We start from the raw sequence: 23,247 nt of genomic DNA on the forward strand, positions 1-23,247 counted from the left end.
TGTTGAATTTCCATTCTAGAAACAATACGTCTGTTTACTTGCAAATGTGAGTAGATCAATAGGTACCGCTCCAGTTATCTTAATACTTTTCCTAGATAGCAGAAATACATAGGTAGAAACAGATACATTTTACTTCGGAAAGTACTAATTTAATTTAAACTGATCTGGGGGTGGCAATGAAAAGATTTTGCTAATTTTAGGAGCACCAAAGAAAATATTCTGGAATTAGGAAATATCAGATGGATCTCCAAAATAAATTAGTTTTTGCAGGGATAGAGATGGGACTTCTAAATACTTTATTACTATTTAAAGATGCCCTATGGTACAACAAAGACAACATTGTGATACTGTATTCACAAACTTTCCTTTTTGTCACCGACTGAATTCTGCCTTGTACTGCAGCAGCAAGATAACTAAAGCAGCAACTGTATAATAATATAAAACAGAAATGGTTAGAACACTTCTTTGCTGCTAAAGCGAACAACTGCACTTACAATGCCTCTCCCCAGTCCCCCAAAGCCCATTTATAAATCTCCTCAATTATCTTTAAGTATCTTTTGATGGAGAAAAACATATTTCAGAGCTTATCGGGACACCAGTCTTAATCACACACCTTGCAAGGCTGCCTCAGCATGGAGATTAAATAACCGAGATATGCAAGCACAGAAATAAGTCAACAAAGAGGAAGCGCGGCGACTCTGATCTGCAAGTCTCCTTAATATGGGAAAAGGGTGAAAGCAAACTCAGCGGGGAATTGAACATAGTGTATAATGTATCAGCGTAGTGTGCTCTATGTCCTTGCATGTCATGCTCAGACTGCGGGAAAAACTAACAGGGGAAAGATTAATTCACTGCTCACAGTTGCTCTCCCTGTTTTGTGTGGCAGAACTTTCCAATTGCTACCTTCATTTATGGTTGCCTCAGGAAAAGAGGCTGAATGTCATGTTCATTGTTCGATGTGCAGCTCTCACAAAATATTACTAGCCTTTACCGAATTAATGACTGCTGTGCTACTATCAAGAACAGGCAAACTCAAATATTAGAGGAAATAGGAGGACTCTAAAGTGGTCAATAATGTGCATTGTCTGTTTTATAAAATATGTGATTAATACAGAAGGTGTGGTTTAATATTTAAGGGCTTTCACTTCAACTAACTAAAACAAGACAAGAAGGAAAATAATGGCTTAGATAAAGGTAAAGGTTTCCCCATGACATTAAATCCAGTTGTGTCTGACTCTGTGGGTTGATGCTCATCTCCATTTCTAAGTCGAAGAGCTGGCATTGTTCGTAGACACCTCCAAGGTCATGTGGCTGGCATGACTGCATGGAGTGTCGTTACCTTCCTGCTGGAGCAGTACCTATTGATCAACTCACATTTGCATGTTTTTGAACTGCTAGGTTGGCAGAGCTGGGGCTGACAGCAGAAGCTCATGCCACTCCCCGGGATTCAAACCTGCGGCCTTTTGGTCAACAAGCTCAGCAGCTCAGCTGTTTAACCCACTGTACTATCTCATACTCACATCCCTCAAAATGAGGCTGTTGATTTTCCTCTTCCTCTGCCTTGATTGATCATGGCAGCGTTTCTTATCTTTGTTTAAATTCCAAAGAATCTGGCATGTTGCTGGCATGATTGCATAGAGCGCCGTTACCTTCCCACCGGAGCATTACATATTGATCTGCTCACATTTGCATGTTTTCGAACTGCTAGGTTGGCAGAAGCTGGGCCTAACAGCGGGAGGTCACGCCTCTCCCCGGATTTGAACCTGTAAGTTAGCAAGTTTAGCAGCTCAGTGGTTTAACCCACTGCACCACCAGGGGCTTCCAAGAATGGCTTAGGCAGGTGTAAAGAGACTTCATAAAAAGGAGCTGCTTTGTCAGAGGTTTTGCTAACTAAGGGCCCTTCCAGACAGACCCTATATCCCAGGATCTGATCCCAGGTTTTCTGTTTATCGCAGATTATTTGACAGTGTGGACGTATATAAACCAGTTTAAAGCAGAAAACCTGGGGTCAGATTCTGGGATATAGGGCTTGTCTGGAAGGGCCCTAAAGAATGCTTGTAAAGATATTGACCAAATATAATTATTTAAAATCATAGTATCATAGAGTTGGAAGAGACCTCATGGGTCATCCAATCGAACCCCCTGCCAAGAAGCAGAAAAATCACATCCAATTTACCTAGCAGTGATCTGAACTGGGGACAGGGATTTGAATTTCAGAGCAAATGTTGTGGTCTCAAATTTGGAATGGAAGAGCTGTGGACAAAAACAAGTTGCCCCAAAATAAGTTCCAACACTGAACAAGAGGACAATCTCTCTAAAACAGCAAAGACATTTTTAAAAAGAAGGAAGACCCACATACTTTCTCCATTCGGTAAATCATTAGTGAAGCACAGTCACCACTTTGAAAGGAATAAATATGTTCATCCTGGCAATCTGGACCCTGAAAGATCACCAAAACAGCTCCTCCCTTTCTTTTGGCAGAGGACAAAGGATTCTACGAAACAGGAGTCCTTGTTTGAACTTCTTACTAGCATGCACACAGCATTTACTACAAATGATTATTAAGGGTTAAGCTACTGAATCCAGGATCTCAACTACCTCCTTTTCAATACTACTGTCTTTTGTTTCCAGTCCAAGGAAACCAACTGAATACGCCAGCCTACGCATCCTCATGTTTAATCACCCCAGCAAACGCATTCTAGATGGATGAACCTTGTACATTCATTTGCACAGCAGGTATCGTTTGCCTGAATGTACCTGAGATAGAAAAGACCTTTTCACATTTGGTGTTTAATCCTTTAGAAATCTGCCATTACTATGAATTTAAATAGATCCTTTGATCTTGGGCTGGGAAGCAGCTTTTTTTAAAAAAAGTCCTAATTCTTGCAGCTGGATAGACTTAAAATAATTTTGCACTAGGAACACCAAGAAAGAATGAAAGATAAGTGATGCATTCAAAGTCACAAACAAGCTAGTGTCAAAAACAGGGAAAGGACTGCAGCTGCCAAGCCTCATATTTTCACAGTTCACTGACACAGCAAAAAGGATGGTCTCAACCTCTAACTTCATCTGGACATTCAGCACAGTTTTTTTCTACAAATCCAAGGTTCCCACATTACATCTTAGTGACACATAGGATAAGACGTGTGCCAGCTGACTCATGTAAAATGTGCATTTAGATGGTTAAGCATGATATTTGCTTCAGATGAAAGCAACCTGGTAGATTTCTAAGTACATATTTCAGCACTACTAGCGGAGGGAGTATGGCTTGGAATAAAAGGACTCTGAGTGACTTGTAGGAGGGGACAAAGTGTAACTCTGGAAGCTGAAGAAGCTCCAAGGGAATTTTCCAACTTTCCCCTTCCACCCCTCCTCCAAGAACAGCAATTCATCCTTTAAATATCTTGCAAGACCTCTAGCACAGCATTACAACACAACAAAATACAAAACTGGCTACTTCAGGCTTAAAAATATTTTGGTAATTTTGGCACTCCTTGTAGCCCGGGAAGGTCCTGGGACAGAAAAGAGCCCTATAGCTCCTTATCGAGAGATGGAAAGAGCCAATTGCTTCTGTATGCCCAGAGATAAATAATACTTTATTTTAAGATAAAGATTACAACTTGGTCTTTAATCTAACTACCAAGTCCATGGCTTTAACCCCAAGTAGGAATGGGTTTAAATTTTTTTTTCCTAGCCCAGAGTCCCTGTCGGAGAGATGGTGGCGATTATTATTATTATTATTATTATTATTATTATTATTATTATTATCATCATCCCAATGTGATGAAAAGTCACATAAGACCTAACAGCTTACCTCTTTCATTCTCAATCAAGGGATAAATGCAATAATAATAACAGAACAGCAACTGTTGTTAATGATATTTATTATTTCAATGTATTGTCTCTCTAGTATTTTTAGATATCCTACGCAACCATTCTAAACTTAGAATAGTAAATAACTACTTTTTGGGAACAAATCCTAGCACCGGTGAAAGATAGGAAACAAGATCCAATCTACTGTTGGAAAGTAAAGAAAGGTACCGTATATACTTGAGCATAACTCAACCCAAATATAAGCTGAGACACCTAATTTTACCACAAAAAATTGGGAAAACTTATTGACTCGAGTGTAAGCTGAGGGTGGGAAATACAGCAGCTACTGGCCAATTTCAAAAATAAAAAATAGATATCAATAAAATTACATTAATTGAGGCATCAGTAGGTTAAATGTTTTTGAATATTTACATAAAACTGTAATTTAAGATAAGACTGTCCAATTCTGATTAAATCATTGGTCTAACCTTCTTCAATGTAAATGTGTTTATGTATCCTTTCAATAATCACTATAGTTTATTTTAACTATGCATTTTGGGGGAAATGCTGTCTATATATGAATAAAGAAAAGTGGGAAAGACTGGCACCGAGAGAGGAGGAGAAGGAGAGCAGGGTTGCAGTGAGGAAAAGTGAGGGTTCTGGCAAGAAGGCATGGGGCTGAAAGAAGCCATTCTTTTAGCCCATGTTTTCCCACCAGGACCCTTACCTGAGTATAGGCATTTTCAGCCTTAAAAAAGGGCTGAAAAACTAGGCTTATACTTGAGTATATACAGTAACTTGTGCCAGCCGCTTCTCTGTACTATTCCAAAGGACAGCTTTACCCATGTGAGCAGATTTCTGGAGTCTGCAGAAGGGGAGAGAATCAGGAATTACATCTCTTTTCTCTATTCTATTGTCAGGAAGGCCCATGAGCAGAAATCAGTTCAGGAGACGCCACTGTCTCTGGAAATAAGCTCAAAATCCCACTGTCGTGAATCATTTTTTCATAATATCACAGTCAGATGCCCTTCAATGCTATCAGTGTTAACTCCCATGTTACGTGTATGAATCGATGACTCTCATGTCACATTTCTGAACAGGAACTAACTTTCATTTTCAGGATTTTTACATTTTTGTGCACACAATTTCTGATATGCTGGTCTATTAAAATTTCGTTCATGTCCCTCAAACGTCATTTGAAACGTTGCTCTTTTTTCCACAGGAAGAAACATTGGTTAAAGCCATTATATGAATTTTAGATTAATGCAAATCTTCAGGGCTTTGGCTACTCCCCCCATTCTGAGTCCACCTTACCGCAGCAAGCGTATCTACTGACTCCAGGAGTTTTAAAGGGTATATAAAAGTGAGCGCAGGGCTTCCTAGATTAGCCTTGCCAAGCCCTTTTGATGATGATCCTTCCTGGATGTTCTGGACTCATCAGCTTAGTTTAATCCTCAACAGTTTTGGAAGTTTGTTTTGCTGACAGTGCAAGGATTTTAGATGCCTAAAAAGGTGAAGTGGTGGTCAAGGGGCCACTGAAAATGCTACACCTTTCCTAAAGGTTTAGCGTGAAATGGAAAGGCAGGGGAAGTAATGCAAATTATGCTTCATGGAGGAATTTTTCCCCAAAACTAAGAACAAGAATTTTAATTTTTCTCTGCATTTAGTTTTCCAAGGAATCATGCAGGCACACAAGTTACATTTAATGAAATTACTAAGCTATCTTGTGTTATCTGTACTACAAATTTGCAAAATGGAAATGGTTTTACTTTATCCAAGATGGTTCTCTTTACTGCAGCTACAAACATACTTCATCAACAGCTGTTTTTTTTTTTTGCATAGTACAGTTTCTTCCTGTTGGTTTAGCATTCTGTTGCATGTAATTTCACTTACATTGAATATATTTTGGCATTCTTTGTGTATTTGTGATGTTTCTACCTGTGCATACAATTGGTGTTCATTCAGTGTTTTTGTCTTTGGGTTTGTATATCACAATCTTGTTTCTGGCAGTTTTACAGCATTTGGGTCTTCTATTGTCTTCTATTATTTATAAATTGCAGTGTAATTTACAGTTTAAATTATATGTTTGCTACCCCCCACATTGTTAAAAGTGTGTGTGTGGGGGAGGGGGTAGCAAACATGTTTCTGTATCAAGCATGCATCTTCTTCTGCTTTGGATGTTGAATCAGAAGAAGGTTCACTTAATAGTTCTGGGAGCATAGAGGGATCTGTCTACACAATCACAACCACAAATTGTAAGGCCATTCACAATCAGTAGGAACTTTTAGTGAATCATATGAAATTGTTCAGTATAGAGATTTCCACTATTGTATGGTGGCACAGATTAAAGTGGGAAAAGATAGTCCCTTGGACTTGCCATCACCTAAAAGTAGTTGCCTTTTTTGTGGAGAAAAATGTATTTTGTCATGTTTCTAGGATATGACTGAAACCAATTGGTCTTTTTTAAAAAAAACTTCATTAAAAAGTACAAGATTTTCCTGGGCCTAAGGACCCATTTCCACTCAATGTCCCAGGAGAAGTCATGACATAGTTTGGCCCCCAAATCCATAAAAGTGAAAAGAATCAGGTTCAGCAGAATTGTGTAGAAGTCCAATGAAGCCTCTGAAACTCTGGAAGAGGATTACTCCTTGCTTTGATTCGAAACTTTCAAACTGAAAAAGTTGAAACATAGCCTCCATCCTTGATATAACCCAAGCAATCTTCTAAACAGGCAGATGGTATGATGAACATGCATTAGTGGTGATCCTATAGACTGAATTTCTGTTAGAAACAATAATGAAAAATGCTGCTGGCAAAGTTGAGGGAGGAATGGTTAAATGGGCTCAAAATACAGGTACACAATTCCAGTTGAAATAATGGGAGAAGCCGTGGATGAAGAGTTTGAAGTTTACTTTGAGTAATGGCTAGCTGTCATTTTATACATGCTACACAATGGAACAGTGAAATCTTTTTAAAAATTAAGATATTACTAGAGCTGTTTTATTCCTTAAGTTTAGACATTGCAAAGCATATGGAAATAAGGCACTGCTCCAATTCTGAATAACAATAAAATGCCATGAGATAAAATATTCTGCAGAAAACATCAACAGAGTTGAATACCTATATGAAATAGTGCTGCTCTTATTTAAACAGACCACAACACGACAATTTTAAGAACTAGACATTATCATTATGATTTTCCACATATGTGGAATCCAAAGGAATAGAGGAATTCAAGTGTGGTCCAACAAAAAGTCAGTGAAATTAGGGAAACATGAGCATAAACTCTCCAAAATTAGGAATAATTATCTCTTAGAAAGTAATTTTGCTCTTCCACGTAATGATTGGAAAGGAAATATTGGTAACATGATGTACAGATAGTATTTGACAGAACAGAACATGAGTGTTGAGTGAAAGTAAGTGTGGCATTGGGGCCTGGTAGAAAGACAATTATAGAAAAAGGGGAAGCCTATCAAGAAAGGTACTATATTGTATACAGAACCTGAGCAGATAAGCTGAGCATGAAGGCTTAGCCTAGAATGCTATTCATCTGAATGGTCCTGCAATCATTCTTACAGTCCTTGGAGGAACAGAATGTGATTTGTATTGTCACAAAGTTTGTGCTGTACATTTTGATGATCCTAGAAGTGTAAAGACTTTTACTCTGAAGCATGATCTTGATGACAACAAGAGCCTTAGTGAGGGAAGCAAACTCTTTCAAAATAAATGAAATTCATGTGGTTGAATCAGCTTGCAGAACTCAGACAACAATGTGGGTTGAGAATGCAATTGGAACGGAACAATTACCAATAACATTATATACCAATAGATACTGTCTTCTGATGTGGAATGAAGTACTTAATTTTACTGTATTTTCATCAAGATATGTTTCAGATTGCCATTAAAAAAATAGCATGCCCATAGGAAAAGGGGCGAAACGCCCAACAGGCACAGCTCTTGGAAGTGAAAGAGTTTTGGCTCTAGTCAGCACTTGAATGGGAGACTACCAATAAATATTACATGATGCAGGCCATATTTCAAGGAATGAATGAGCAAATCTACCTCTCAGTTTTCATTGCCAAAGAAATCTCTACCATACCATTGACAAGCAACACATACAGGCAACTAGAAATGGATAGGGGCATCTTTGCCTGTCAGTAATTCCATCTCATCAATTTTCTCAGCAGACTGTGGCCTATGAAAATTCACCCTGATGAAAACATTTACAATGTGCATTTGTATTAACATGCATATTGAGATTCAGGGAGGGGAAAAGAGCAGTTCAGACATAACAATAACCAGTGGTTTAGCATTACATGAGTAAGAGTGGCATGTCCCTTCCCTAGTACATATGCGAGGAGGAGATTAGAAGAATTTCCTCCATGACTTAAATTAACTGGAATTTGTCATCCATATAAATATTGAACACAGCAAACTGTACAAAGCAAAACATTTTATAAATCAATACTGTAAAAAATAATATCTGTTTTGTTTAATTACTTTTAGATGGTTTGTACTAGCTGAAGCAGAATAAAAATTCGATGAAAGACAGAGTACAAATGGGATTGTAAAATAAAAATAGAAAATATGCTCCAAAGACCAAGGGTTTCACTAAGGTTAAGAATCAAGAGGAGACGGAATATACTTGAAAAGCACCTGATTTTCACAACTACACTGACAAAGTAATATTCAGTTTAAAATGTAAGTGCCAAGTAAATTGGTTGCTAAAAGGCCAATTTAGCTAAATTAACTTCAATTTAAGTGCAAAAAAAGTAAAAATATGCCAAGTTTGGCTATTAGTGGGAGATGAATTTTAGATAAAGGTGATTTTCAGCTTCAAATTGAATCTTTTATTATTGTCAGCTTGCTAGCTGCCATTTTACACATGTCACACAATGGAACAGTGAAATCTTTGAAAAAAATTAAGATATTACTAGAGTTGTTTTATTGGTTAAGACCAGACATTGCAAAGCATATGGAAATAAGGCACTGCTCCAATTCTGAATAACAATAAAATGCCACGAGATAAAATATTCTGCAGAAAACATCAACAGAGTTGAACACCTATATGAAATAGTGTTGTGTATGCAATTGCAATTTAAGTAACATATGGAAATCAAAACTTCCCCTCATCTTCATGCAGAACTTTTTTAGGTCACACTTTCCCAACCATAGATATTTCCAGAATTTCTGTTGGCCCATACTATTTTCCCCAAAGGAAAGGAAAATAAACTATTTATTGTTCAAATGAAAGGACAGAATGAATTAGGAAGTGCTGCATACTCACAGTCATTTGTACCGAATCCTCACATTCAGTTGCATTGGAGACACAGGTATATTTCCTAGTACACCAGTGACACTTCCATTTAGCTGAGAAACAGCTAATGCACCTGAAATGAATAAACATCATGTATATTTATTTATTAACAACAGCATAGTTTGCAGACAATTCTCTAAAACAGGCATGGGCCAACTTGGGCCCTCCAGGTGTTTTGGACTTCAACTCCCACCATTCCTCACAGGCTCAGGCCTCTTCCTTTTCCCCCTCAGTCGCTTAAGCAGCTGAGGAGGAAAAGGAAGAGGCCTGAGGCTGTTATGAATGGTGGGAGTTGATGTCCAAAAAACCTGAAGCGCTCAAGTTGACCCCATGCATGCACTAAAGCTATAAATGTGTCACAATTCTGATCATCCTTCATTAAGTAACAAAAATTAATTATTTTAACTTAATAAATTTTCCATTAGTATTTTATTAAATATCTAAAAAGTTGTTCTTCTCTCACTCTGTTGAAATTACAACACAACAGCTATCCTAGTCATGTCTAGAAAGGCAAAGAATATTCAAAATTTAATCAAAAACAAAAAAAGATGCTGCTTGCAAAACAAAAAACTTTGTATTATATTTTGTGCAAAATACATTCTTTAGGGAAAACAACATTTTTTGCAAAATGACACACAAGTAAATTTTCCCCATGTCTCAAAATCTGAACAAACATTACAAATGTGCAAAACATCTCAATCCCACCCAGCAGAGGGTGAGACTTTTGAATTCTTTTCTTCTCCTGTGCAAGAATGAGATAAACAAAGATTTACTTTCTAATTTGTATCACATTTCTTTCTGAGGAACTACTGCTCTCTTTTTCAGAATTACTGCTGCAGAAAACATTGTTTTGGAAGTTTAAACAGGTAACTTTGACATTAAAGGGTAGAAAATAAGCCTAGTTTCCACAAGACGCCTAATACAAGTACTACCCATTCCTTCAACCATTTTATTAAAAGATAAATCTTTGGCTAAGTCCAAAACATATATCAATAATATCCTATCTGCTAATCAGCTATCTACCTTTTTTTTTTTTTACAGTTCATAACATGATATTTACTACTTGATAACTACAACTAATTTTAAGTAGCTCATGAACTGTGATGGTTATTTACTGTTATTAGGGTGTTAGCATTCAAGATATCGAGTAATATGCGAACATGCAACAGATCTACTCAGAGCACTACAGAAAAGAGCTAACATTCTGAACCTATTAAAACAAAGCAACGATGTAATATACGATGTAATGTAATTTGAAAAAAAAGATGTAGAATGTACTTTATTGTTACTTTAGTGCAAGGATGGCCACTCATGCATCAAAATACCTCTGGATAAGAGACTTGTAGAAAGGGGTTGAAGTTTATTTTTATTACAAATGTGTCCAGCTGGGTGGCCTATGAAGGTCTAAGACAGTGGTTCTAAACCTGTTAGCCTTCAACTCCCAGAAATCCTAACAGCTGGTAAACTGCCAGGTCTTTTGGGCAACCTGTGGGTGCCCAAAAGACCTGGGCACCCACAGGTTGAGAACTACTGGTCTAGGGGCTGGAATAGGGAATGGGTGGAGGTTCTCTGGATGCTCTGCAGTTGTCTATCCTTGGCCTAGAACCCAAAGGCTGAAGGCAACCGGTAAGAAGAATGGCCACCAAATCTTGAATAGCAAATGTCTTTGATACCTATACCTTTCCTTTTCTCTATCTATAGGAAACAAACTATTAGCTATGTTCTAAACACAAATCTCTATGTTCCAGAGACAATCAATTTCTTTGTTGCTAACTCATGGTTTATGGATGAGAGACTTCCAAGTCACCCTGTCATCAACAGTTCTCCTCAAGCTTCACAAACTCACAACTGTGATTTTCTTGGTTGAGTCTATCCATCTCTAATATAGTCTTCCTCTCTTCCTACTGCATTCTACCTAACAAAACATTGTGGTCTATTCTAGTGAGTCATGTCTTCTCAATGATAAGACCAAAGTATGATAGTTTCCATTTAATCATCTTGACTTCCATGAACTGTTTGTGCTCTAGGACCCATTTATTTCTCTTTCAGGCCGCTCATAGTAACTACAGATCTCTCCTCCAGCACCACATTTCGAATAAATTGATAATTTTTACTATCAGTTTTCTTCACTGTCCAGCTTTCACATCCAGAAATATAAATTGGCAACACAATGTCTACTTGACATTAAAGATATGCTGCCAATCATCATGGGAAAATTGGCATAAACAACAAAATTTTAATTTTTAAAAAATCAGGTTGATTGGCTGACAATCAAAGTGTGGGCATTTAAAATGGCATTTTTCAATTGCAAAAAAACTAGATGAGATATGAATACAAACAGCCCTGTTCACCCAGTAAATATTTCACAGCATGTGCAGTTTGACAGCATGCTACTGTCATGCTTTCATTAATGATCTATGCAAACATGTTATTTTAGAACAGGGGTGGGCAAACTTTGGCCCCCCAGGTGTTTTGGACTTCAACTCCCATAATTCCTAACAGCCTCAGGCCCTTTCCTGAGGAGGAAAAGGAAGGGGGCTGAGGCTGTTAAGAATTGTTGGAGTTGAAGTCCAAAACACCTGGAGGTCTGAAGTTTGCACATGCTTGTTCTAGAAGAACACTGGATTTTTTCTAGTGCACTGTCCCCCACCTCCGAAAATTGCATGTTCTCACACTAACACTTTTTCAATTGGCTCATCAACAGCCTTTTTTTCTCACTTCTGTTTCCTACAGGCCAGGTAAGTATAATTTCATTTCCACATATACAGTGGTTCCTTAGTATCCACTGAGGTTTGGTTCCAGAACTCCCTACCAAAATAATCTATTCCGAAGACCAATTTTATCCAATGACACAGTACAGTGGTATTTCTTATATAAAATAGAAAATAATTCAAACTAGTGCCAGAGAGAGAAAGAGGAACTGTAAAAAGGCAGAACAGCACAGTGCTTGGTACACTGTGAAAACAAGGCTTTCTTTCTGGATTTTTTTCTGAATATTTTCTAGCCATGGTTATATAAAAGATTGTGTGTGTGTATATACACATACACAGACACACACACACTCACACTGTATATACATACATACACACACTCATTCAAGTTGCTAATTGCTGAATCCATGGATACAGATTCTGTGGTTACAGAGGGAAAATCATACTACAAAAGTGACTATTAGACTAAAGATATAATCACTGAATCTTGCAAACTATCCCAGAGAGATTTTTAGGGATACTGGCAGTGGCAAATGGGAAAATAATTATAGATGTAATATTTTAATATCCAATCTTTCCCAGAAATCTGTACAAGCCATATAACATTCAGGTTTACCCAACCAGCAGAAACTGCCTTCTGCTTTATAGTATAGAAGAATGATCAATGATTAAATATATAATGTTTCTCTCTTGATAATTGAGTTCTTAGGGTTAAATTCAAAGCTTTCAGATTAAAAAATATTATTCATGTTTAAGAAGTGTAAAAGGGAAAAAATGCCAAAACCCATCAAAGTGGCCAGATGGTCTGAAATGCTCTAAGACCCCTTCTCTGCAAACCTTGGCAAGCTGTACCTCCTTCCCTGCCAAATCCTGCCCAGGACCCAAAATATCTGGTTGATAACAAAGTGGTTCTTGCTTAATTAACCCTGTAGAATAATTACTCCTGGGCGATGAATGCACACTTATTAAAAAAGATTACTCTATTTACAATCTCTCCTCTATTTTAGAAAAAGAAAGGAAGGAAGTGAAGGACTTGCTAGCCTGGAGTCTGATTTGTGTTAGAGGCAGCCAACCCACTGTTTGTTAGCAACCTGCCATTCCCTCTCCATTGTAATTCACAGACTATGGGATCACTCACGCTGTTTTGGCATAAATGTTTCCAGTTCTCTTGCAGTCGTAGATGGTGAAACTGGCCCACACAATATTTTTGCCATTAACCTTTACAGATGTTTGAACAATCACATGGTCTGGGGAAAAAAGCCAAAAGATATCAGGTCACAACAGTGTTATTTTCATATTTGTCTTTGATTTCCTAACAAGATAAATGCCCAGAATTTCTCACCAAATGCCCCTCTGTTTTCCCAAAGGATGGGGTTTCTTTTTCAAAACTCAAAGAGTTCATCTTAGTTAAATCAACCACTTAAAATTTTGTTTCCTTAAACAAGACAGATGAACAAAAATTAATTTGGTCTGCAAGTTGGAATTTTACAAATTTGATTTAAATGTTCTCTTTAGGAATCTCTACGTCCCCAGTGCGACTCTGCTGGAGGCTGACCGTAGATACTGGAAGATACTGGTTGATGCCTAGGGAAGTGTTATCCCTTGGTATTTGTAAGTCCTTCAGTATAATTCTCTGGTCAGCTTCTCTAGATCCTCCAGTACAACTGGCCATAGCTTTGTACTGGAGGGCCTAGGGATTCTTAGGGTGGTTCCACACAGAGCGTTAACCTTAACCCAGGCATAATCAGGTTTCTTAAATGTCATTTCTACGTGCCAGGAGAGCTTTGGAGAAGGGGGAATGATGACTGGGTAAGTTATTATTTTTTTAACGGTTTTCTCGTGAGGGGATGGGGGTTGTCTTGGGTGTTAGGGTTGTTGAGTTCCAGGAGTCCAAAAAACCCAAGCAGCTGTGTGGAAGTCGTGCAACGCGATCCCCAGCCCAATTAACACAGAGCATGCAGCTGGAAACACTTAGGTCAGTGTTTCTCAACCTGGGGGTCAGGACTCATGGGGGGTTATGAGAGATCGCCAAAGACCATCAGTATTTTCTGTTAGTCATGGGGATTTGTGTGGGAAATTTGGCCCAATTCGTTGGTGAGGTTCAAGGGGCTCTTTGATTGTAGGTGAACTATAAATCCCAGCAGCTACAAATGTCAAGGTCTATTTTCCCCAAACTCCACCAGTGTTCACATTTGGGCATATTGAGTATTCATGCCAAATTTGGTCCTGATCCATCATTGTTTGAGTCCACAGTGCTCTCTGGATGTAGGTGAACTACAACTCCAAAGTCAATTAAAGTCAATGCCCACCAAACCCTTCCTGTATTTTCTGTTGATCATGGGAGTTCTATGCGCCAAGTTTTGTTCAATTCCATTGTTGGTGGAGTTCAGAATGCTCTTTGATTGTAGGTGAACTATAAATCCCAGCAACTACAACTCCCTAATGACAAAATCAATGGCCCTCCTCCCAACCCTACCAGTATTCAAATTTGGGTGTATTGTGTATTTGTGCCAAATTTGATTTACTGAGTGAAAATACATCCTGCATATCAGATATATATTATGATTCATAACAGTAGCAAAATTACAGTTATGAAGTAGCAATGAAAATTACTTTATGGTTGGGGGTCACCGCAACATGAAGAACTGCATTAAGGGGTTGTTGCATTAGGAAGGTTGAGAAACACTGACCTAGGTCTTCTGAAAGATCCAGTCTTTCCAGCTGTCAAATTACTTTGGCACAAAGCAGGGTTTTCCTGCTTTGTGCCAAAGGATTTTCTTTTTACCTGAGCCTTCATTTGGATGCCCCTGGGAAAAACGCGGGAGGGCACGCATTTTAGGCACTGTCTGGATGCACTCTTAGAAAGGTGTTCTCCCACATTTAAAAGAAACCTGGATTTTTTTAATTTCCAGGTTTTTATTTTCACAGTAATTTGGTGCCATTAACTCCAGTGACTGTGGAGGGCTGAATGCTATAAGGAAATGTAGTGCATGTATATGTCTGTGGCTGGTTGTGTACTGACCATATAACACAGTTGAATTTTATTGAATTGTATTATATGGTTCTACACAGATCATATAAGGCAGTCCAATGATGTTCAAATTACATTATATGGCCAGTGTAGAACCAGCCTCTGTCTTCACTGTATGTATAATACCTTGAAACCTACAAATCTAAAATTTGGGGTGGATGCTAAGGGTATTCTGAGGCATCTGCATTTCCAAGTTATTTGTTTTTTTAATGGGTTCATTTTTATTAATTAAAAACCATCTGCAACCATGACTACCAAAGAAAAATCATGGCAGGCACCAAACTCTTTAGAAATTAGACATCGTTTCAAGAATAGAAATCTCCAAACAACAGGGCTAGAACTAGACTTCTTCAACTTGGCCTCTCCTCTGCTAGAACAACACTGGTTCTTTATAGCTTTTTTCTAATGTCAATGTAATCAGCTTTGAGGATGGTGTTATCACAGAAAATTAGGATAGAAATAAACTACCACTGCTGACTATGTGCATAGTTGGTTAATTTTAGATGGTTGAAATAGAATCACAAAGTTTACAACATTTCCTATTCCTAGGAAAGCTATACTTGTGTAACAGCTCAATTTCCGCAGACACAGATGCTTTGTGATGAGGAAAGATGATTAAAAATTGAGAGGGTGGTAAGTGCAATCCTGTGTCCCCGGGTCACGCAAAACAGGCCCAATTATTTAGACAGGCCTAGAGTTCGAGGATACACCAAATTCTGGGCCAAAATTCAGAGTATCATGACTTTGGTTCAAGGCAAGGTGATGTTAAGTTGGACTTGCTGCATATTACTCTGAATCAGGTCTGTGTGGGATTTGGCTACATCTACACTTGAGTGGCCAGTGTAGATGTATCCTATGTCATTCCTCAATGTTCTTTTCACCTATGATATCCATGGGATATGCAGCATGGTTTTGTTTACATTGTAAAAATTATGCAGAAGAAGGCATCGTTGGTTCTCATTTTTACCCAAATATAGCATGATAATCTGCAGTTGTGCTTGTGCCTGGGTAGCGCTGGAACTACATATTTCAGATCTGCAATATGTCTCAAATGAATGTTTATTTGTTCTAAATTCTGTTTGCAAATTACATCTGAGTAAGTGGATTATTAAACTATCCAGTAGTAGCTATTTTATTATGTTGGGAAATACTTATTTTGCTTTCTTTCATGAAAACAATGTTCATTAATTACAGCTGTTCTGACTGGGTCTTAAAATAAAGATAGTACAGTATAGTTGCCTACTTTTTAAAATGGTGTTTGCCATGCAATAAATTCTGTGTTCTGGTAATTAAAGCCTATGAAGCTGTAGTATCTACACAAGTAAAATAAAATAGTTTTGATGTGCTTCCAAGACAGAGAGTTCTGTCCTAATCCCTATTTTTCTTTCCTGTCAGTTACTTTTAGGAATGCAATAGATTTTCCATACTTTCAAGTGATATTTCATTTTTTTTAAAAAAACATGGCATCCCGTGATATTCTGTCCATACCAGGATCTGTAACACTATTCTTCCATCTTTTTTATACAAGACTTGTACAAGACCCGCTACAGTGTTTCTCAGTAGGCTTGTGCACGGATTCAGAGTGGTTGGTTCCCCTCGGCCAATCTGGCTTGTTTGCCTTGGTTGGATGGCCATAATGGCAGGGGCCCAGCAGTTATGTTTTTCTGTCCATAATGAGACCAGGTGGCAGCTGATGATGGCTTCACCTCCCCTATTCGGCATCATGCAGCACGCAAAGAGGCTGTCACTTGCTGCTCACACAGGGTTTCCCTGTTAGGCCTGCCGGTTGGGCCAATTAGAATTGAAGAACGCCATGATGTTTCTTGCGCAAGCTCTGTCTGCTTTCTTGACCTCGCTGTTGAAACCCAGGCTCCATTGAAGGGAAAAAAGGAAAGGATCCCAGGAACAGAAAGGGGAGCCACATTGCCACCAATGGGCCAGATCTACCAACATTTTTGGCTGCAAACCAAAAACAGCTATCACGCTACCTGCCCGTTTTCAGGAGGGGTGTGAGAACGGATTTGGGAATCTACCGGAATCCAGCCAGTAGAAACAGATCAAGGTTCAGCCAAAATACACAAGCCTATTTCTCATCTTTGGAAGATGTTTTTAAGTTGCGGAGTATGGAGAAGGAAGCACTGGCATTGGAAAAAGCAGCAGGATCCGGTGAAAGCATATCACTAAATCCTGGACAAAATCACACCACAGCTTTTGTGGTTTATCCTACCAAAATGTCTCTTTTTCTTCACAACAGAATTTTGAGGTTTTAGGGCAGAATTCACAGTTATTTCTAAAAAGTACATGGTACATTCACAAATAAAAACAAAGTTCTAAATAATTTAAAAGGCAATGAAGTTCTCAAAAATTCTTGCACTGATTTAACATAACACTTCAGGGCTGTAGAAATGTATTTTACTGAACATATAAACAGAAACAACTGAGAACAATACTAAATTCATCTCCAAGGGAAAGAATGCATCGCAAAGGGGTTTTTGTTTTGTTTTTAACATGCTATGTAGTTATTTATTACATACCTTGATTGGCTGGGAAGGCTGGATATTTTTCTCTGGGAAGAAAATTGCAGTAAACATATTGGTTCAAAGATTGTGAAAGAACTTTAGCTACAGTTTCAATATTATTTCCATAGTCACAAGACATCTTCATTCCGCTCAGACTTGGAATACTCCCATTCATTTGAATAATCATGGCCTAAGTGTGGAGAAAAAAAGATTATTGTTCTAGTAAAAAATGGATAGTTATTTAAACTGGTCAACTATATTGGTTGGTATTTTTTATTTTAATTTTAATATTTTACATGCATATACAAACCATAGGCTAGAACAAGTTTTCTATAGAGCTTCTAGAATTATACTCTGAGCACTCAACTTTTGAGACCAGCAGAGCTACATTTTTCAAACCATCATAATTGAGATTGATACATGGGAACAGGCCTGTCTGGCCTAACTAGTTATAAAAGACCATCCAATCTAGTTACCATCTTGGGGTCTCTTTATTTAACTTTTTATTTATGTGAAACAGTAGAAAAATTAGAAAATTAAATGCTATCATCTTACTTCTAAAAATGCTTTTAAATGAAAGATAGGGCTGGTTTTCCACAAAACACAACTATAGGAAATAATTCTAACAGTGTTGCTCTAGAATCAATAAAGAAAACCATAAAGAACAGACTTCATTTACAGGAGATGCCACCTCCAAGAGTTAAACTCTAGCCTTATTGGATAAAACTTGCAAAACTTGACTGGAATGCAAACTTGACAGACCAGCATTCCAATCACGATTTGTCTATTGCAGTGGTTCCCAACTTATGGTCCATGGAGCACCAGTTGTCCACAAGATCTAAAATATGGTCCACGGCCTCACCGTTACTACACCATTGCAACAAGAGCGATAGGTCTTGCACAACTCTTATAATGCTGAGGCTTATTAAATGTGATTTTCTGTGGGCGAGCAGATGGTGACTACTGGATGGCATATGTTCTGTATCAGAAACGAGAACTGATGTGCAATTTTCTGAATCAGCACCTCAAACAATCAAACCAAATCTAAAATTGACCAAAAACCTGATTTGTAACCCTTTTGGTACTAATGTTGGAGAGGAGTCCCTGGTCAAAGAGGTCTTTAGTAAAAAAAAAAAAAAAAGGTTGGGAACCACTGTTCTATTGCAACATTAAAAATGGTGAAGTTCCCATTGGGATACAATCTAATCACAGAATTCATTCACCACTGACAACTGGCCCAACAAAAGTTAATAACCTTTTATTTTACAGGTGCAAAGCTAGGAAAATAACTTCAGGATTTCAAGAGTGAAAAAAATGGATATGTTCACTGACTAAGATTTCCTTCATACAGTTATTATTATTATTATTATTATTATTATTAACTTTATTTGTACCCCGCTAGCATCTCCTGAAGGACTCGATGCGGCTTACACAGGCCGAAGCCCTAGAGACACAATACAGTAAAAAACATAACACAACAATAGTAAATAAAGCAAATCAAATAGTTAAGCAAAATAACAAACAACAGTAATAAAACATCAGGACACTTTAAAACTGGGCCGGCCAGCGCAATGGGGTACAGGGTTAAAAGTGCTGGAGTGGCAGGAGGAACATAGGATTGAAATAATTCGGTGTGCAGTTCTCACTGAAGAGACAGGAATCAGTAATTCTTTACTGCTAGAAAGCAAACAAACTCTAGGTATTTTAGTTGACTTATTTTAATATTAATAAATTTGTTGACTTAATAAATAACCTAAGGACTGCAGATTTCTAAGAAAACTGTTCATTCTCTCTCTCTCTCTCTCTCTCTCTCTCTCTCTCTCTCTCTCCCCCCCCCCCCCTCTTTACTAGCTCTTATGGTAAGATAATCCTCTACCACCAGGCTGAATTTTAATGACGGAAGTTGAACACAAATCTTCTACATTTTATTAACAGGAAAGTCATTTAGATTTGACATAACTCCCCTTAAATTTTAAGGAACTGCGTCTTGTTCATTAATTACAATGTCCTAAACTTGATTTGTGACATTGTAATTATTCAGATTTATGCTTCTGGCCATTGCCTAATTGCAATGAGCAAAAGCACTTCCAAAATATACTTTAAATTTTGTAGCCCCGCAACATAGACATTACCAAGGCATGGGAGAGTGGGTAATGATGTGAGTAATGATGTGACCCTCTCCCAGGCCCATTATACACTGCCATATAATCCAGATAATCCCCATTATCTGCTTTGAACTGGATTATATGAATCTACACTGGCACATAATCCAGTTCAAAGCAGATAATCTGGATTTTATATGGCAGGTAGATGGGGCCCTAGTTGCTGGACCCGCAGAGACAGACAGTGGCAATAGAATCCTAATAGGACCCTGCAGTGACTAATAGTTATCTAGATATATCACAACTCATCACTCTACTCTTCAGTGTCTCAGTAAAGGAGAATCATAGAATCAAAGAGTTGGAAGAGACCTCATGGGCCATCCAGTCCAACCCCCTGCCAAGAAGCAGGAATATTGCATTCAAAGCACCCCTGACAGATGGCCATCCAGCCTCTGTTTAAAAGCCTCCAAAGAAGGAGCCTCCACCACACTCCGGGGCAAAGAGTTCAACTGCTGAACGGCTCTCACAGTCAGGAAGTTCTTCCTAATGTTCAGATGGAATCTCCTTTCTTGTAGTTTGAAGCCATTGTTCCGTGTCCTAGTCTCCAGGGCAGCAGAAAACAAGCTTGCTCTCTCCTCCCTATGACTCCCTCTCACATATTTATACATGGCCATCATGTTTCCTCTCAGCCTTCTCTTCTTCAGGCTAAACATGCCCAGCTCTTTAACTGCTCCTCATAGGGCTTGTTCTCCAGAGAACTGTGAGGCTTCAAAGGTAGGGTTCTGGACCAGAGGTATCATAGCAACATCTTCCAATATATCTTGATATATAATAAATGGAGTTCCAAGGATAGAGACTATAGACCATCCACATGCAGAATTATAGCAGTTTGACACTAGTTTAACTGCCATGGCTCAATATCATGGAATCCAGGGATTTGTAGTTTGTTGTAGAACCACAGCTCTCTGATAGGGAAGGCTAAATATTACCCAAAACGACCAATCCCAGAATTCCTTAGCACTGAGCCATTGCAGTTAATGTGGTGTCAAACTGCTCTAATTCTGTCATGTGGAAAGTGGATACAGCTTTAGACAGCATGACTTTTACCAATTGATACTATCGATATCTCCTTGGTTCTTTAGTTATTTGTTCTGAGTGAATGTATTGATTCACTAAATAAAAATCCCCCAAACACTGTACAATATAACAAAATACCATTACATAAAGGCTACTTTGTCATGGTTCATGGCAACAGAGCAAAATATCAATAGCTTACAATGATTATAATGAGTTGCATTCAAGGCATAAGAATAATCTTGTTTTCACATACCGTGTTCTCCTTCTCAATGTTTATTTCTGAAGGTATAATGGTCATTGAAGGACATTGCTGTACTCCTCCACTGGTACTTATCCAGTAATAGGGTCCATCAGAATGAGCACACTCATGTTGCAATGAACATCTAAAATAATTTTTAAAAAAACAGTTTAAAAATAACATTTTAACTGCAACCATCCTTGTCTTTGTGACTTCAGTAATGCTCATTTTAAATAACATACATGATCTCCATATTGGCATGTTAGCATTAACACCAAATTGCACACGAGTAAAAAAAAAAATGCTAAATCCATGATGCTTTCTCTGTGTTTTTCTACAAACTCATTTTCCAAATCCGATGTGGTCAAAATGATTGCTAAAACCATGTAAACTAGAAATTAAGCTTTTGAACTCTGCTCTGAGGAGGCGATGTTAGCTAGCTATGCAATTTTCCTCTTTAGTTTCAAATGGTCTATTTCTGTTTATCTGATTTTTCTCTTAAAATAAATATATTGTTCCAGCAAAGTAAATTGATTGTTCTGCTCTGGTTATCTTTACTATGTTCTGGCCTGTTTCCTATAAATACTTTATTTTCTCTGTATGCTGCTGTAGTGTACTCAAAAGGTTTAAAGGAGGAAGGACTCTTTTACCCTTGAGCCAAAAGGAGTTGCAATAATCCCCAAATCATTCCCAGGGAACTGCAGATTGATGGCCATTTACTAGTTTAAAAATTCTATGTGAAAAATATATAACCTAGCCTAAATTATGGATTGATTAGTTTAAAATCCCACTTGACAAGGAGTTATTAACTTGTAAATCATGTTCTTCAATTAGTTGTTTGTGAGATCACTTATTTCTTTTTCTAAGCACTTCTAGAACTCCATCAATATACCCAATACTTCCATAATCACATAAGCCACAGCGAAATTAAAAAATAATAATAATAAGAGGAAGGTATAGTGTCTGCCCCTGGTGGCATACTGGGTTAAACTACTGAGCTGCTGAACTTGCTGGCTGAAAGGTTGACGGTTTGAATCTGGGGAGTGGGGTGAGCTCCCGCTGTTAGCCCCAGCTTCTGCCAACCTAGCAGTTGAAAAACATGCAAATGTGAATAAATCAATAGATACCGCTGCTGCAGGAAGGTAACAGTGCTCCATGCAGTCATGCCGACCACATGACCTTGGAGGCATCTACGGACAGTGTTGGCTCTTCATCTTAAAAATGGAGATAAGCAGCACCACACAGAGTTGGATACAACTAAACTTAATGTAAAGGGGAAACCTTTAACTTTACCTTATAGCAGGCATCTTCAAACTGTGGCCCTCCAGCTGTTTGGTCTCCAACTCCTAGAAGCCCTAATGAACTTGTTAAATTGTCAGGAATTCTGGGAGTTGAAGGCCAAACAATTGAAGGGCCGCAGTTTGAGGATGTCTGCCTTATAGTGTCTGCAACAATTCCAGCAATGTATATTATACATGAATAGCTCGCCTGCTTAATGTCCCTTGCACACTCTTTCATGCCTTGATGTAAGTGGACTTATAGAAATAGAGAATGTGGACTAGATCTTCCAAAGTGTTAAGATGCTCCTGGATAATGGAAGTCCAAGGCTCAGTGAAAATAGATGGGTTTGATCCAACAGGCAGCTGAAAGTCCATGTAGCAATATTGCACAGGGGAATATAAGGGATGGCAGGTGTGCTTAGTATGGAATGAGATGGAAAGGAGCACCTTGCATGTTGATACTAAAGAAGTATATTCAGGTCAGTCATATAAGAGATTTTTTTGTGACAAAGCACAAAAAGAGATCCCACCTGAACATTTAGAAGAACTTCCCAACTGTAAGAGCTGTTCAACATGGAGCTCACTGCCTTGGAGTGAGGTGGAGTCTCCTTCTCTGGAGGTTTTAAAGCAGAGGCTGGATGGCCATCTGTTGAGAATGCTTTGGTTATATGTTCCTGCATGAAAGGGGGTTGGACTAGATGGTCCATGTGGTCTCTTTCAACTCGATGATTCTATTCTATGATTCTATGAAGCTTACTTTCCATTGCAAGGTGATACACCTGACATAAAAGTACCGTTATTCCTATTTATAGACACAGAAGAAGCAGTTCTACATATCCAGTATGTGTATGACCTTTTTGAAGTTCCACTAAAAACAAGAAATATCTCTATTTTAATTTACGTAGGAATCAGAGAGGTTGGTTTCTAAAACTGAGGTTTAATCAAAGTGTTCCCCCACTGATATCATGTACGGGTTAATATTAGTATTAATATTAATTAATTAATAATTAATAATATTAGACCCTTTCCACACAGCTGAATAAAATCCCACATTTTCTTCTTTGAACTAAAATATATGGCCGTGTGGACTCGGATAACTGAGTTCAAAGCAGATATTGTGGAGTTTTCTGCCTTGATATTCTGGATTATATGGCTATGT

The 23,247-nt window shown here is 38.1% G+C and overlaps 1 protein-coding gene across 1 annotated transcript in view; it reads right to left on the bottom strand.

Annotated features, from left to right (window-relative positions):
* PLXND1 (plexin D1) overlaps window positions 1–23,247 on the bottom strand; it is a 223,417-nt gene that overhangs the window by 112,411 nt on the left and 87,759 nt on the right. Inside the window, exons 5-8 of the mRNA XM_060766263.2 lie at window positions 20,824–20,953; window positions 17,407–17,581; window positions 12,980–13,088; window positions 9,101–9,203 (exon numbers count right to left, since the gene is read on the bottom strand). Coding sequence (XP_060622246.2) covers window positions 9,101–9,203; window positions 12,980–13,088; window positions 17,407–17,581; window positions 20,824–20,953 — 517 coding nt within the window. The remainder of the gene's footprint in view (window positions 1–9,100; window positions 9,204–12,979; window positions 13,089–17,406; window positions 17,582–20,823; window positions 20,954–23,247) is intronic.

Source organism: Anolis sagrei, chromosome 2 (assembly GCF_037176765.1).
Source record: "Anolis sagrei isolate rAnoSag1 chromosome 2, rAnoSag1.mat, whole genome shotgun sequence".
NCBI classification, from domain to species: domain Eukaryota; kingdom Metazoa; phylum Chordata; class Lepidosauria; order Squamata; family Dactyloidae; genus Anolis; species Anolis sagrei.